Below are 15,319 nucleotides of genomic sequence, written 5' to 3'. Positions count from 1 at the left end.
TCCTCCAGCGGCGGCATTGCATGATTGTGTGCACACAATCTGCATACAATCCATTGAGATTGTCTGATTGGTTGAATAAGCCTGAAAGACATTGCACCCAGAGTCATGTGACACTCCCTCCATGACTAGCAGAGAAGAGAGGTGCAGCTTCCGGGCTGCCTGCTGCTGAAAACAGCGGTGCACGTCTTTTTGCACAATTCTGTCACTACTCTGAAAACAGTTTTCAGAGGATTGCTGCATTAGGTCTTTTTAATAATGCCATAACACAGTGGATGTGAGCAGATTGGTAGTTGCTGGCAACCTGTAAATTTAAAAAAAAAAAAAACTGGATTTTTGGTACTCCTATCCTTTTGATCCTAGTAGGCCAGCCCCCTATTTAAATAAAGCTTCAATCATACAATCATGCAGCAGATGGATTGTATGAAGGGATGCATGACAGATTGTGAGTACATTGCGTGTCCAAAAAATCACCAAGGACTGCTAGGGAGTTGAAGGGAAATGGGACACAATAATGATTGTAAGATCGGTCTTTCTGATGTATGGCCACCTTTTTTTCAGATCTGATCGCAGTACAAATTTGTTCTCAAAATGGGCAAAACCATGTGCACTGCATGGGGGGTGGGGGTGTGCAGAGAGTTAAATTTGGGTGGGGTGTGTTAAAACTGAAATATTAATTGCAGAGTAAAAATAATGCAGCCAGTATTTACCCTTCACAGAAACAAAATAACTCACACAAATGTAACTCTCTATACATGTTGCATCTGCCCCAACTGCAGTGCACATGGTGTTGCCCATTTTGAGAAAAAATCTGTACTGCAATCAGATCTGAATAGGCCTTTGTGCAGAGAAAAAAGCCATAGCACACTAACATTAAAACTTCATGCCAAATGTGAAGGATAGCGGAGGGGTAATCATGGATTGGGGCTGGATTGCAATCATCGACTGAAAAATTAATTCCTATGTTTATCAAGACAATTGCCGGAAAATTAAGACCATCTGTCCACTAACTGAAGATTAACAGAAGCTAGGTGATGCAACGGGACAAGGACCACAGAAGTAGATCAACAACAGAATGACTTCAACAGAAAAAAAAAATATATGCCATAGTCCTGACCTCAACCCAATTGGGATGCTGTTGCATGACCTCAAGAGAGCGACTCACACCAGACATCCCAAGGGGTGTTAATCATTAGGTCACCAGCATGTTGGTCGACAGTCATTAGGTCCACATGGGGGTTTTCAATTTTTTTTTTTGTCCCGAATGTCGACATGGACACTGAAAGTAGCGCTGCGCTCCCCAATCTATGCCCGGCACACTATTTTATTCTCCCACCACGCCCTAGTGGATGGTAGGGCATGAAATATCGGCACAAAAAAACCCAGTGAGAAACCCCATGTCAACCATTTGACCGTCGACCTAATGACCCTGTCGACCAAGACGCATGTTGACCTAAATGCATGTCGACCAACATGCTGATGACCCAATAACTGTATCCATCCCAAGAATGAGGAACTTAAACAGTTTGTTAAGAGGAATGGTCCAAAATTCCTCCTGACAATTGTGCGGGTCTGATATGCAACTATATGAAATGTTTAGTTGAGGTTATTGCTGCCAAAAGAGGGTCAAACAGTTATTAAATCCAAGTGTTCACAGACTTTGTCCACTCTGCACTGTAAATGTTTACACAGTGTGTTCAATAAAAACATGAGAAAAAATAATTGTTTGTGTGGTATTAGTTTAAGCAGACTGTCTGTCTATTGTTGTGACTTACTGTAGATGAAGATCAGAACAAATTTAATGACCAATTTATGCAGAATTCCATGTAATTTCAAAGGGTTCACATACTTTTTCTTGCAACTGTATACAAATACAGAAACCTAGCAGGTTCCTCACCATTGCAATGCAGTACTCCCTAGGATTTTCCTTCTCCATCCCATACTTTTCAAGTGCTTCTATAACGGCAAAATCAGCTGTGTCATTTGTTGACAACAAGATTGTTTTGTATGGGATATTTGGTCTCAAACTGTCGGCATAAATCCTCAATGTCCCACCTTAAAAGAAACAAAAAATGTACATTACAGATTCTTAAACATAAAAAATGCATTCCAGCCCCCACCTGAGCATATTATAAATGTTCTGGAATACAAAGCTATGTAATACCCTGAATTTCTTCAATTACTATTTTATTTTTATGTCGGAGTATATAAACAGAGCAGAGGCTGAGAAGGTCAGAGCTACCCTGACCGGGTAAGTGAGCATTTCTTTCATAAAATAACGACTGTTATTATCTACCTTAGGTGAACTCTTTCTTCGAGGTTCATGGTACCCACAGGGTGACATCTGGGTTGTAGGAGGACGCAGAGGACCGTGGCACCAATCATCGAAGCTTTAAGGTTTCCCATGATGCACAGCTCCTCCCCTATAACCCCACCACGCCAATCTCGTCAGTTTGTTAACCAGCCAATAGTAGCAAGCGGAGAATTTAGAAGATAGACAAGAGCATGCCAGTGCACTCACTCACACATACATACATAGAGTGAAGGAAGACATGACTAAGGTCGTGGAAGTCACAATTTGTCTCTCACAAAGGAATCCCTCAGGCCTAATTAAGGGTCGTGCCCTGTGGGTACCATGAACCTCAAAAGAAAGAGAGAGTTAACCTAAGGTAGGTCTACCATAACTCATTTTCTTCTTCGGGTTCCATGGTCCCACAGTGTGACATCGGGGATGTCCAAAAGCAGTTCTCAAGGGAGGGTACCCACTTGGTGTCAGAAGGGCCCGACGACCAAAGGAAGCATCCTGGGAGGCGAATGTGTCAAATGCATAGAACTTTGTGAATGTATGAACAGATGACCACGTTGCAGCCTTGCAGTTGTTCAGCAGACGCCAAGTGGTGCGCAGTCCATGATGGATCTACCGTTCTGGTGGAATGTGAATGAATTGACAATGGTAGAGTGGTCCAGATATATCGTTCGTACATAACTACATTTATGGCGTTTTCAGCCGGGTAGAGATCATCCGATTTGAACGCAGGGCCATTATCTCCTGGTTGATGTAGAACCTGGAGACTACTTTGGGCGGGTGGGAAGCTCTGGTTCTTAGCACTGCCCTATCCAGATGGAAAAATTATAAAGGGAGGTTGGCATGAAATAGCAGACAAATCCGATATGCGTCTGGCAGACGCATTTGCCAAAGTGAACATAATTTTAGCTGTGAGCCACTTTGTATATTCCACAGTGAAGTGTTTCCAAAAGAGGTTTGGCCAGAGCCTGTAACACTAAAGACAGGTCCCCCGCTGTCGTTGGAGGTACAAATAGTGGTTGTATACGTATAACATCCTGGATGAAAGTATGTATATCTGGAAGTAATCTTCCTTTCAAACCAGACAGACAAAGCAGAGATATGCACCCTAGGCGAGGCTAGCCTTAATCCTATATCTAAACCTCTCTGCAGAAAATCAAGGACTCTAGCAATTTTGAACACTTTCGTGTTATACTTGCACACCAGGAGAAAGAAGTGTGCCACACCCGGTAGTAAATCCTTGCTGATGCAGGTTTACGTGCCTTGATCATCATTTGGAAACCCTTTTAGTATGGCAGTGGTGGTACGCACACTGGGCGGCTTTCTCAACCAGGTACTCATACCTGGTTGAGATAGCCGCCCAGTGTGCGGCGAAACACGTTCCAAGAGAAATCTGGACCACCTGCTCCTGCTACCCGCTCACTGCTGACTACAGAGCCAGAAGATTGACTCCACCAGCCGCAGATCTCCCATGACGCCACCATTTTCCCCAGCAGCTTGAGGCACCTCCATATAGAAATGCTCCGAGCGCTGAGAATCTCCTGGACTAAGGCGACCAGATCCCTGGCCTTTGCCTCCGGGAGAAATACCCGATGGAGATGGGTATCCAGAATAACTCCCAAGAATTGGAGCCTCTGTGATGGTACCAACTGAGATTTTTGCAAGTTTAAAATCCAGCCGTGAGCCTGTAAAAAACGGATGGCTTCTGCCAAGTGACTCTGAAGCATGGCTGCTGACTCTGCTTTGAACAGCAGGTCGTCCAAATAAGGTATCACTGTGATTCCCCTGAGCCTCAGCACAGCCGCCATCACTGACATTATCTTTGTGAATACCCTTGGCGCGGTGGCTAGCCCAAAGGGTAACGCCCGGAATTGTAAATGCAGGTCTCCTATAGCAAACCTCAACAAGGCCTGATGCTCTGGGTGTATAGGAACATGCAGATATGCGTCCTGGACATCCATGGACACCAAAAATTCTCCCTGGTCTAGGCTCAGGAGCACTGACCGTAGAGACTCCATTTTGAAATGGTCTACCCATAAATGGACATTTAGAGACTTCAAATTTAGTATTGGTCTGAAAGACCCGTCTGGTTTGGGCACCAGAAACAGAGTGGAGTAAAAGCCTTTCTTCCACTCTGCCCTGGGAACCGGAGAAACCACCCCTTTCTCTAATAGGGAGTGAGCTGCTCTCACAAGAGCTGTACGCAGCCGCGCTTCCTTTGGCAAGGATGTGGGGATAAACCTTTTCGGAGGCAGACCTCTGAAAGGAATTTTGTAGCCCTGGGCTATAATGTCTAACACCCAGGCATCCTGGTCTAGAGAAGCCCATGCGTCCCTGAAGTGTGAGAGACGCCCCCCCACCTTTATCACTGTCGGGCAAATCCCCTGACAGTCATGCGGAGGGTTTGTCCTCTCCTTTGGTGGCAGGCTTCTTGTGAAAGGAGCCAAACTTGGACTTCGGGGTCTTGCCCCTAGAGGACTGAAACTTTCCCCTGAATGACTGTCCTCGAAAGGACGCACCACCTCTAGGGGAGGGCCGAAAGGACGGCCTAAAGGCAGAAAATCTGGATGCCTGCTTAGCCGTGGGAGCCGGCAGAAATGTACTTTTGCCGCCCGTGGCCTGCTTAATTATTTCCTCTAATTCTGACCCAAATAACAACTTTCCTTTGAAAGCTTAAGTTTCTAGGGCCTTTTTGGACTCATTGTCCGCTTCCCAGGCCTTAAGCCAGAGCACTCTCCTGGCATTAATCGACACTGTGGACACTCTGGTTGCCATTTTAAGTGCTTCCTCCTCTGCTTCTACCACATACTCTGCAGCTGCCTTAAGCTTCTCCGCCAGCAGCAATACACCAGAGTCAGCCTGCATCATGGTGCATAATTCACCAGCCCACTCAATCATGGCCTTAGAGACCCAGGCTGAAGCAATAAGCGGACGTAGGGTAAATCCCACCCCTTCAAAAATAGCCTTGAGGTTACCCTCCAGCTTTTTATCCACAGGATCTTTAAAAGCTGCACCGCCCTGTACTGGTAAAACAGTAGCCTTGGACAAACGTGCCACTGAAGCATCCACAACTGGCACCTTTTCCCAGAGCTCTGCATGAGACTCCGGCATGGGGTACAGACTAAGGAATCTCTTAGGCATTTGCAGCCTCTTATCAGGGGTTTTCCAAGCCCCTTCCAACAATTCCTGTAAACCTTCATCCGAAGGAAAGGTAACAGCCTCCTTACGCTGTCGCTTAAACACACCTTTAGCAGGAGTTTTATCCTCCACTGACAGTTTCAAAGCCTGTTTCACAGCTACAATAAGATCCTCTACTCCTGCAGAAGAGGTCTCTTCAAAATCATCACCCTGATCCCAGGGGATGTCAGTATACGGTCCCTCCTCCTCATCTACCAATGTAGGCATAGCATAAGACCTTTTAGGTGTCCCTGCAACATCAATCTTGTCTAGTATCTCACTAAACCTGTTCATCCCCCTAGCAGTATCCTGCATCACCTGAATAAAGGCAGGGTCTGCCTGGGTAAGAGGCAAGGAGCCAGAGGACTGCTGAGATGATGGCATAGGTCTCTGGGATTCTACCAAGCCATCACTCTGTCTGTCCAGTAACTGCACCAAAGCGTTCACTGACCTGCCTAGGGCAATGGCCCACGCGGGTTCAATCTGCTCTGCCCTCTGAGGTTCACTCCCCATGGGTCTCACAGCAGCGCAAGTGTTACATAAGCCCCCCTTGGCCATCTGCTCAGGGACAAATTTCTGTGTGCATACATTACACGCGCTCAGTGCAATAAGGGCTCCCTCCCCCAAAACCACAGCAGGTTGCTCAGACATGATGAAAAGTGATATATATATATATATACATATACACAGTGCATACAATGTACCAGCGATTATACAGGTTTAATGCACTCAATCACTTAGCTGTCTGTTGGTTTCAGATGCGGGGAAACGATGCCCAGGAAATCCAAACACTCTGCTAGGATCTGTAAGCCAGCTCAGCTCCGCTGCAAGCGTTCTGAAAGGCGCCAAACACAGAGTGAGGGAAGAGACCAAAGTCCCTGCTGCTGCGGGGTCCGTGACTTTTGGCGCCAACCACCCCCAGTCAGCCGCTCCCTAGGTAGGATTTCCTAGTTCCAGTATCTCCCCCTCGACTGGGGACCACTTGGAACATGCCTGTAACAACGCTGCTGTCCTCTCATATAGGAGCTCAGCGTGTAAGCCCTGCATAAAATGGCCGCTGCCATCACGGAGCGCCTGTCCCCCATGATCCTCACCTAAACGTGAAGCCGGTTTCAGGACACTCCGGAGCCCAGGCAGCTTCTAAAAAAGAAGCTGTAAGCGCTGCACAGGGAGGCCAAACAGCGTCTCCCTTGTGCACAGTGAGCTGACAGGACGCGCTTCTGCCAGCTCCTGCTGCGCTAGCAGTGTGAGGATTCACTATGAGAATCCTCACACTGTGCCTACCTAGCTAGAGTATAATTAATAAAATAATAAAAAATCCCCTAATTCTTCAGCTGCTCCTGCAGCTCTTTAGAATAGCATCCACTCCAGTGGGCACCTAACACGAACTGAAGAGTCCAGGATGCAGTAGGGGAGGAGCCTACCCTCTAAAAGCTTTAGGATAGGTGCCTGGCTCCTTCGGACCCTCCTACATCCCAGTGTTGAGCTGTGTCACCAGGACCATTGAAAGAGAAATACTGTTGCGGGAAGTCTTTTTCATGAGAAATAGACTGTGCAGGAACGATTATATAGTACAGATCTGTACTATGTAGTCCAAATCAAACAAGTTTGTTCCCAATTCTATTCCAATTGAATTACAAGCAAAATTGCATGGTGTGCACACCCCTTTAGTTTGAGTCTTAGCCATACAGGTGTATGCAATGCGAGAAGGATGGCTTTTTTGGCGAAGTAAAGCCATCCTCGCCATCCAAGACGTCAGAGGACAGCAATGATTCCCTTAAATGGTGAGGTACACCGCAAATGCAGCAAGCCCACTACATTTTGTGGCAAGCCCTGTCATTTTGACGGCCACACTCGCCACTTCCACCTCGTCTCAGGGTACAGGCAAGGTGGAAAGGAGAGTGAATGGGAGGGCGTTGAATACTCTAACGGCGAGTTGTCGGCACTGCTCACTGTATAGCTCACCATCAGGGGCAAGCCGCCCCCATGAAATATAACCCATATAGAAATAAGGTACTCTGATGCCTATGACATCCCAAACAGCCTGTTAAAAAGCTTCTTGGCACTTCTAGAATGGCATTTGGCATGACTGTTGTGATACATGGCCTCTTTTCCAAACTCATTACCCTTCAAGGGATTTTTTTTTTTTCTTTTACCAGCACACAATACCCACTGCAGCTGCGAAAATGCATAGGCCTACTACTTATCACAGATATTTGTTTTCACATGAAAAAAGTTTTACATTTAGAAAACTAGGGAATAACCTCACAGAGAAAATTGTTAACGAAAAAAAAACGAGTTTCCATAATGCGACTTATGTCCCATGCACAGTATGCAATCCCAGATGCCACTTTTGCAAGGGGCCATGTTGCATTATGCATGCATGCAGCATGGCCCTTGTTAACCATGTGCTCCCTCGTCTATACATGCACAGATGATAGGGCAGGGTGTAAAGACCCGCGGGAGTGCGCATGGTTAGTCATTGGAGGCATACACACTGGGCAATATAATGAACAATATAGCTCAGAAGGGCAAAAAGGGTTCTTAATTAATCCTGTACATTCTAATCAACCAGGAAAATATCTTCAGCTGGTCTTACTGAAGCAGAGCACAATTATGAATATAAAAAAAGTGTAACACGTAACAAGCAATTTATTTAGTTACCAGAGTCAGGACGACCATCAGAGCTACGAAATTCTTGCATTCTTTTTTCTAGTTTCTGTTGTCTTCTACGTTTCATCACTACCTCTGGGTTAGAAATTGTGCGGGTAAAGCTGGTTTCAGGCATATCTTTGTAAACTTCTGCAGCTAGATGTGAATTCTCTCTGTGGGGTGGGAAAAAAGAGAAAAAAAAAAAAGGATAAAAGAGGAAAGGACAATTTAAAAATTTCTCATCAGCAAATACTTTGACGAAACTCGTAGAGAGGCCTCTACCCAATCACCATTGAACACTTCTATTGTTTCATGTAAGCTTTATTTTTTTGTTATATTTATGCATTTTATTAAAACTCCTCAATTAATTTTAATTGGAGTGTTTTCTTTTTGGTTACTTACCACTGCACAATTATTGGAGTTATAAGATGAGGACTCGCTTGAAGGACCAACCAGAAGGTTTAAATTGGACATCATCTGAGGAGATCCTGGTAACCAATTAAGCCCAAGAAGGGTCACCAATATATTGACGAGCACAATTTTCTTAATTATATAGTACACACACACACACAATAAGCACGAATTGTGGTGAAAATTATATATATATATATATATATACACACACGCACATACATATACACAAATTTGCTGGAGAAACCGCACACTTTTAAATCCAATTAGAGTTCGTAGGTGCCAGAACATACGAAATACTATATTCTGAGATCCAATCCACTGAAGGTATTAGAGCACAAGAACCAGCACACCACCATTTCACGATGAAAAAAAACTTTTTAGTAGTTCAAAGCATGAGCCATCAGCGATAACATCAAATTTCAGATATGGACAAGCAGGTACTTATCACATTTCAGGGGGAGCTGTCATCCTCTCTAGCTTAACCCCCGTGGCCCCAATTGCCCGACAGCTGTTTCGGAGGTCCTCCTCCTTTGTCAAGGGCTACAGGTACTATCACCCACAAATGGCTTTATAGGGAGTAGAGTGCCCGCCAGAATCAAGCTACACCTGTGACTCACCTGTCTGCCGCCTCTCCATTACGTTTCATCCCATACGCAATGCACCATTCGCGCTGTTCTAATCAGGAAGTTCTGGCCGGTGACCCGCACCGGAAGTGCGGCTGTGCACCGCACACATCTCCTGAGTTCCTCTAGCTCTCCGTGGCGTCCCCAGACTGCTATGGCAACCGCCGGGTCAGACAGAGTCCCCGCCCGCCCGTCGTTACCAAGCCGCAGTGCGAGCTGTCACTCAGTCAGCTCGTGGGAGAGTTACGCCCACTGCCTCTGGTTACTGGCTCGCTTCTGCTATATCTGGCCGCTCGCTATTGTTATCAATAAATCTCCAGCGCTAAGTGCTGCTGCAGGGATGTCCAAATATAAAGGGTAGCGTCTCTACGCTCAACTATATAACCCTATTGGATTAGGCTGGCAGTGGTGGTCATATTAGTGCAGCGTGCCGCCTGACAGGCACCCACACCCCCTATTCCACCTACAGAATGGGTGACACAAGAAATATTTGGCGAACCACAGGTCTATACATGACCCCTATCTAAATGATGTAGAAGATGGTCTCAATATAATACACACATTGAATTACAATCATCGTGAATAAAAGCAGACAAAAAATGAGAAAAAAAACACTCAATATCTGATCTATAAGTGTCAGCAGCCCCTTATTTCTATCATAGACGGTCACATTGTGAGACAGCATGTCGATAACACCTTAGAGCAATAGCCAATATTAGCTCAAATCATCAAACGTATATCGCATAGCTGTACATTCTGCATACACAAAAAGAAATATATAAAAAAACACAATTCAAAAAAACATGAAAAACCTAAAAAAAAAACGTGAAAAACCAAAACAAATTTTTTTCCGATAAAAAATTAATTTTATCCTAGAAAACTCATATCTACTAATCAATACCATCATGATTGGACAGTCCCAGAGTAGGGTTCCCTAGAGGAACACATTTAGATTTAATTCTTCATTTAGTCCCCCTGGGTACATGGAGTTCAATTTATAGATATACTCGCATTCTTTCCTCAATAGCATAAGATGCCGATCACCACCTCTCTTGAGTGGTTTCACACAGTCTAGCGGCATGAATTTAAAGTCCCGTATATTGTGTCCAGCTTCGAAAAAATGTTTAGCTACCGGTGGTGTGCTGGCATCCCTAATCACCAATGCACGTTTAATTGACGATCGGTGCATTGCAATACGTTCCTTTACCATCCTGATAGTTTTTCCAATGTACAGTTTGTGACAGGGGCAAAGGATGGCATAAATAACATATCGGCTTTCACATGTCAATCTATGCTTGATCGGGTATTTGCAGCCAGTCACTGGATGTATGAAGCATTCTCCTGTGGAAATATGTGCACAATTTACACATCTGCCGCATCTAAACACTCCGTTCCTCAACCCCAGCCAACTGGTGGTACCTCCTCTAGGGCTGATATCTGATGAGGTGACGCAGTCCTTCAGGTTATTGCTTCTTTTGTAAGCAAACATAGGTTTATTTTGACAATATTTACCAATTATAGGATCAGTCTCTAGAATGTACCAATTTTTGTACATAATGTCTCTCAGTTTGGGTGAAGAAATTGAGAAAGTGGATGGGAAAATCAGGCGCTCCTGGTTTTTAGATCTGTCTGAGTTATCAAGTGTTTGAGCCCTCTCCAGGTTCATACATCGATTGATCGAGTCCTCGATTTCATCTTTATTGTACCCTCTCTGAATAAAGTCCTGACCCATTTTGGTCAGTGCGGGTAACACATCTTGTTTATCAGAGGTTATCCTCACCACTCTAACCATCTGAGAATAAGGTAGGCCGCGTTTAAGCGGATGCGGGTGGAAACTACCAGCTAGTAAGACCGAATTCTGATCCGTAGGTTTTTTGTAAACAGTAGTCTTAAATAAACCTTGATCAATAGTGATACATACATCTAAGAAGCTGACTGTATTGGGGCTGCTGACACAAGTGAACCTGATGGTGCTTGCTATGCCATTGAGGTATTCTATAAATTCATTGAGCTTCTGCTCACCCCCCGTCCAAACAAAAAAGATATCATCAATGAACCTAACATAAAGAAAAATAAATTTCTTATATAATGAATTCTGTAAAATATGACATAATTCATAACTGAACATAAATAAATTGGCATACGCCGGGGCCATGTTTGACTTAATGGCGGTGCCCTGTAATTGTAAATAAAAGGAATTCTCAAATAAAAAATAATTTTTGTGTAAAATAAAACTCATAATTAATAAGAAATTCCACCGGTGGGCCTGTATATTTTGAACTGGTGCTAATTGCTTGTTTAATAGCATCCAGGCCCTGTTGGTGCTGTATATTTGTAATATCACAAGACTTGTAATATCACAAGTGACCAGTAGACATCCTTCAGGTGGTAGACCAAAGGCCTCAATTCTTTTAAGAAAATCAGTAGTGTCACGGAGTACTGTTGGAACTTCACTGACTATAGCTTGCAAAAAATAGTCTATGTACTGCGAAAGACTCTGACATAGTGACCCTCTCGATGAAATTATGGGCCTACCTGGGGGTTTATTTAACGTTTTATGTATTTTCGGGAGAATGTAGAGCAATGGGGTGATTGGATGATCCTGAGTCAGAAAATCCTTCTCAGAGTCATCAATCCACCCATTGCTCCAGCCCATATTAAGAAGAGAGTCAATTTCCTTTTTATAGGATGTGGTGGGATCATATTGTAATTGCTTATAACAAGCCGAATCGGCAAGTTGCCTTTGTACTTCGTTTATATAATCTGTCCTATTCAGGACCACCACCCCACCTCCTTTGTCCGCCGCACGGACTATAAAAAAACGCCGCACGGATCTCTAAAAAACCTTAGAGAGAACAGCTCTATTATAGTCCGTGCGGCGGACAAAGGAGGTGGGGTGGTGGTCCTGAATAGGACAGATTATATAAACGAAGTACAAAGGCAACTTGCCGATTCGGCTTGTTATAAGCAATTACAATATGATCCCACCACATCCTATAAAAAGGAAATTGACTCTCTTCTTAATATGGGCTGGAGCAATGGGTGGATTGATGACTCTGGATGATCCTGAAATTATATAGAATTAATGTATATAATTTTTTCCTAAACGATATTTTTCAGTTTGTTTATAGGTGAACTCCATGCTAACTATTTTCTTGGGCAATCAGAATTAAAGATTATTTGATATGTTCCCCTATCATTGGTTGCCCCTGAGGTGGTGGTATGCCGTTTATTTGTATACAAACCCTTTGCGTTCCATTGCGTTCCACTGGACACACACTTCCGCGTTTCAGAACTCATACTGACACATGAATAGAAGGAACTACGGTATTTGATTGATGGACCAGCCCTATCTTGATACACGGAAGTGGTGTACATTGGTATAACGCAGGAGGACCACAATTCCCCACCGCTATGACAACTTCCGGTGGGGAACGTTAACCAGCAGGACAGAAGGAACAGTTTTATTGGTTCCGGTCCGCGACCTAATGAAGCCTGCGGACGTATATACGGAGTGGCGAAAAAGCCTCATATGTGAGGATATGAACCGCTAACTCCCTTATGCGGATCTGTGAGCCTGATTATACCCCGACTGGGGAGAGTATTTTGGGGGACACATCGCTCCTGTCCAGGGATGTTGCTAGTCGCGTAACGTCACTTCCGGTGACGGGAGATTCAATCTAGCTTCTCCACAAAACTGTATGTATAATAAACTGTTTCTATATGAACCTCCATAAGATGTACACACTATATCACCTTAATGATGAGTTCATAAACATGATTTTGGGCTTCTTAAGTGTTCGATTAACAACGCTGACCCGTGATTGAACCCGGAAGTGAAACTTATTAATAATAACAAACGAATATTTATTGAATTTTCCACTATGTTATATGGTATTTTCATTCAATTTTACATGACCATTATAAATGAACCTTCTATTTTGTCTCCGAGCATGTTCTTTTTTTGTTATTCATTGTAATTTATAAGTGAATCAATTTGGTATGCTAATCAATAACCAGGAAGTGTGGGTATAAATACCCTTAAGGTACACTGATAGAGACACCTTGATAAAGCTGACAGGGGTCAGCGAAACGCGTTGGTGTTACGTGGATTGCCATCTAATTTCTTCATCCAATTGGACCCTTATACCTGCTTATTTCACTGGACCTATTATTGAGACCTGGGAAACCTACCATCTACTGGGACAAGCCTACACCGCACACATCGTCGAGGTTGCTCCATTGTGGGCAAAATTTGCCCTAATTCTTCAAAGGATTACCATACCTCCAGCGGCGTTTATCCAAAATCGGCTCACCCAAGGACTCCCTCCACCACGGACTCTAGCCAGCTCCAGTGCAGGTTATATGATGTACCAATTTCCACTTATTTGATTTTAATTTCATTTAGCAACTTTTTACTTATCTAAATCCGGATCAAATGTACCAATAAAATTGTTATATTTTTATATTAATTGATTCACTTATTGTTATTAACCATATTGTACAGCGCTGCTATTCTTGTCTATTTCTTGTCCTTTTCTTGAGGGAATTGACTACTCCCTTTTTTAGCAGCTGCTTAAATTTTTGAGAGATCAGCCTATGTAAAGCGCTCCAAATCAACCCAGGTTGATTCTTTTTTCTATGACTTTGGACATGCCTGTCTTATGGGATACTGGGAATCGTCTTAAGACATTGGGGATGTCCCAAAGCTTCCAGAAGGGGTGTGTACGGGTGGAGACCACTGCAGTACCGCCTGCCCAAACTGGGTATCCTCTTTGGCCAGGGCATCAAATTTGTAAAATTGAACAAAAGTATGCTGCCCCGACCAAGCAGCAGCTCGAGCTGTAACGCAGAAACACCCCGAGCAGCCGCCCAGGATGCGCCCAGAGACCTAGTGGAGTGTGCCTTCAGTCCTGAAGGTGCTGGCAAGCCTGCCACTACATAGGCCTGTTGTACCGTTGCCCGAATCCACCGAGTAATGGATTGTTTTGATGCAGGACGACCCTTCTTCTGTGCATCATACAGGACAAAAAGACAGTCCGTCTTTCTAATTCTTGCCATCCTCTGAATGTAGACACGCAGAGTGTGCACTACATCTAAGGATACCGGAATACACAGTGAGTCAGAAGCAGAAGGAACCACAGGAGGTTGAGATGAAATGCATAAATCACCTTAGGCAGGAACTGTGGGTTTGTTCTCAATTCCACTTTGTCCTCATGAAAGATCAAGTAGGGACTCTTACAAGAGTCCCTAACTCAGACTCTACCAGCTGAAGCCAATGCCAAAAGTACCACCATTTTCCAGGTGAGGAACTTCAATTCCACCGAAAATAAAGGATCAAACCAGGAAGACTGTAGGAAAGTCAGGACCACATCCAGACTTGACGGTGGTGTAGGTGGCACAAAAGGAGGCTGAATATGAAGTACTCCTTGGAGAAAGGTCTGCACCTCTGGCAGACCAGCCAATTTCTTCTGAAAGAAGAAGATTGATAGGGCCTGAAATCTGGACCTTTAAAGTTCCTAAACATAGGCCCAAATCTAAGCCGGCCTGCAGAAATCTCAGGAACCTATTCAGGTTAAATTCTGCTGGTGGAAAACGTTTCTACTCACACCAACGGACAGATTTCCTCCAAATATGGTGGTAGTGGGCCACGGTCACCAGCTTCCTGTCCTGAGTCATCGTAGATATGACGGATGTGTGAAGGCCTTTATGAGCTAGAATCTGCCGCTCAACCTCCAGGCCGTTAAACGAAGCCACCCTAAGTCCTGGTAGACGTAGGGTCCTTGAGTGAGCAGATCGCTTCTGAGAAGTAGACGCCAAGGCTCCTAGACCAACAGGCACGGAAGATCCGCGTACCATGCACTTTTTGGCCAATCTGGAGCCACTAGAATGGCCTCCACTCCTTGACTTCATATTCTCTTGAGTACCTTTGTCAGCAGTGGAAGAGGTGGGAACAGGTAAACCAGGGTAAACTAACATGGGATCCCTGGTTCTTGAGCAGTAGTTGGCAACTTTGGGATTGAATTTTGACGCCAACAGGTCTATTTGTGGATGACCCCACCACCCCACAATGGACACAAACACATGAGGATTTAAGAAAGTCCACCTCCCAGTTGTCCACCCCTGGGATAAAGATGGTTGAGAGCGCCAT

General features: G+C 44.4%; 1 protein-coding gene across 12 annotated transcripts in view; it reads right to left on the bottom strand.

Annotated features, from left to right (window-relative positions):
* AFDN (afadin, adherens junction formation factor) overlaps nt 1–15,319 on the bottom strand; it is a 723,489-nt gene that overhangs the window by 640,510 nt on the left and 67,660 nt on the right. For all 12 annotated transcript variants that reach the window (XM_083176399.1, XM_083176400.1, XM_083176410.1 and 9 more), the window contains exons 5-6: nt 8,144–8,304; nt 1,895–2,052 (exon numbers count right to left, since the gene is read on the bottom strand). In XM_083176399.1, coding sequence (XP_083032525.1) covers nt 1,895–2,052; nt 8,144–8,304 — 319 coding nt within the window. The remainder of the gene's footprint in view (nt 1–1,894; nt 2,053–8,143; nt 8,305–15,319) is intronic.

The sequence above is a fragment of the Crinia signifera genome, chromosome 3 (genome assembly GCF_055691185.1).
Source record: "Crinia signifera chromosome 3, ASM5569118v1, whole genome shotgun sequence".
NCBI lineage: Eukaryota > Metazoa > Chordata > Amphibia > Anura > Myobatrachidae > Crinia > Crinia signifera.
The sequence above is the reverse complement of the archived record's forward strand: the minus strand, read 5'-3'. Positions and strand labels throughout refer to the sequence as shown.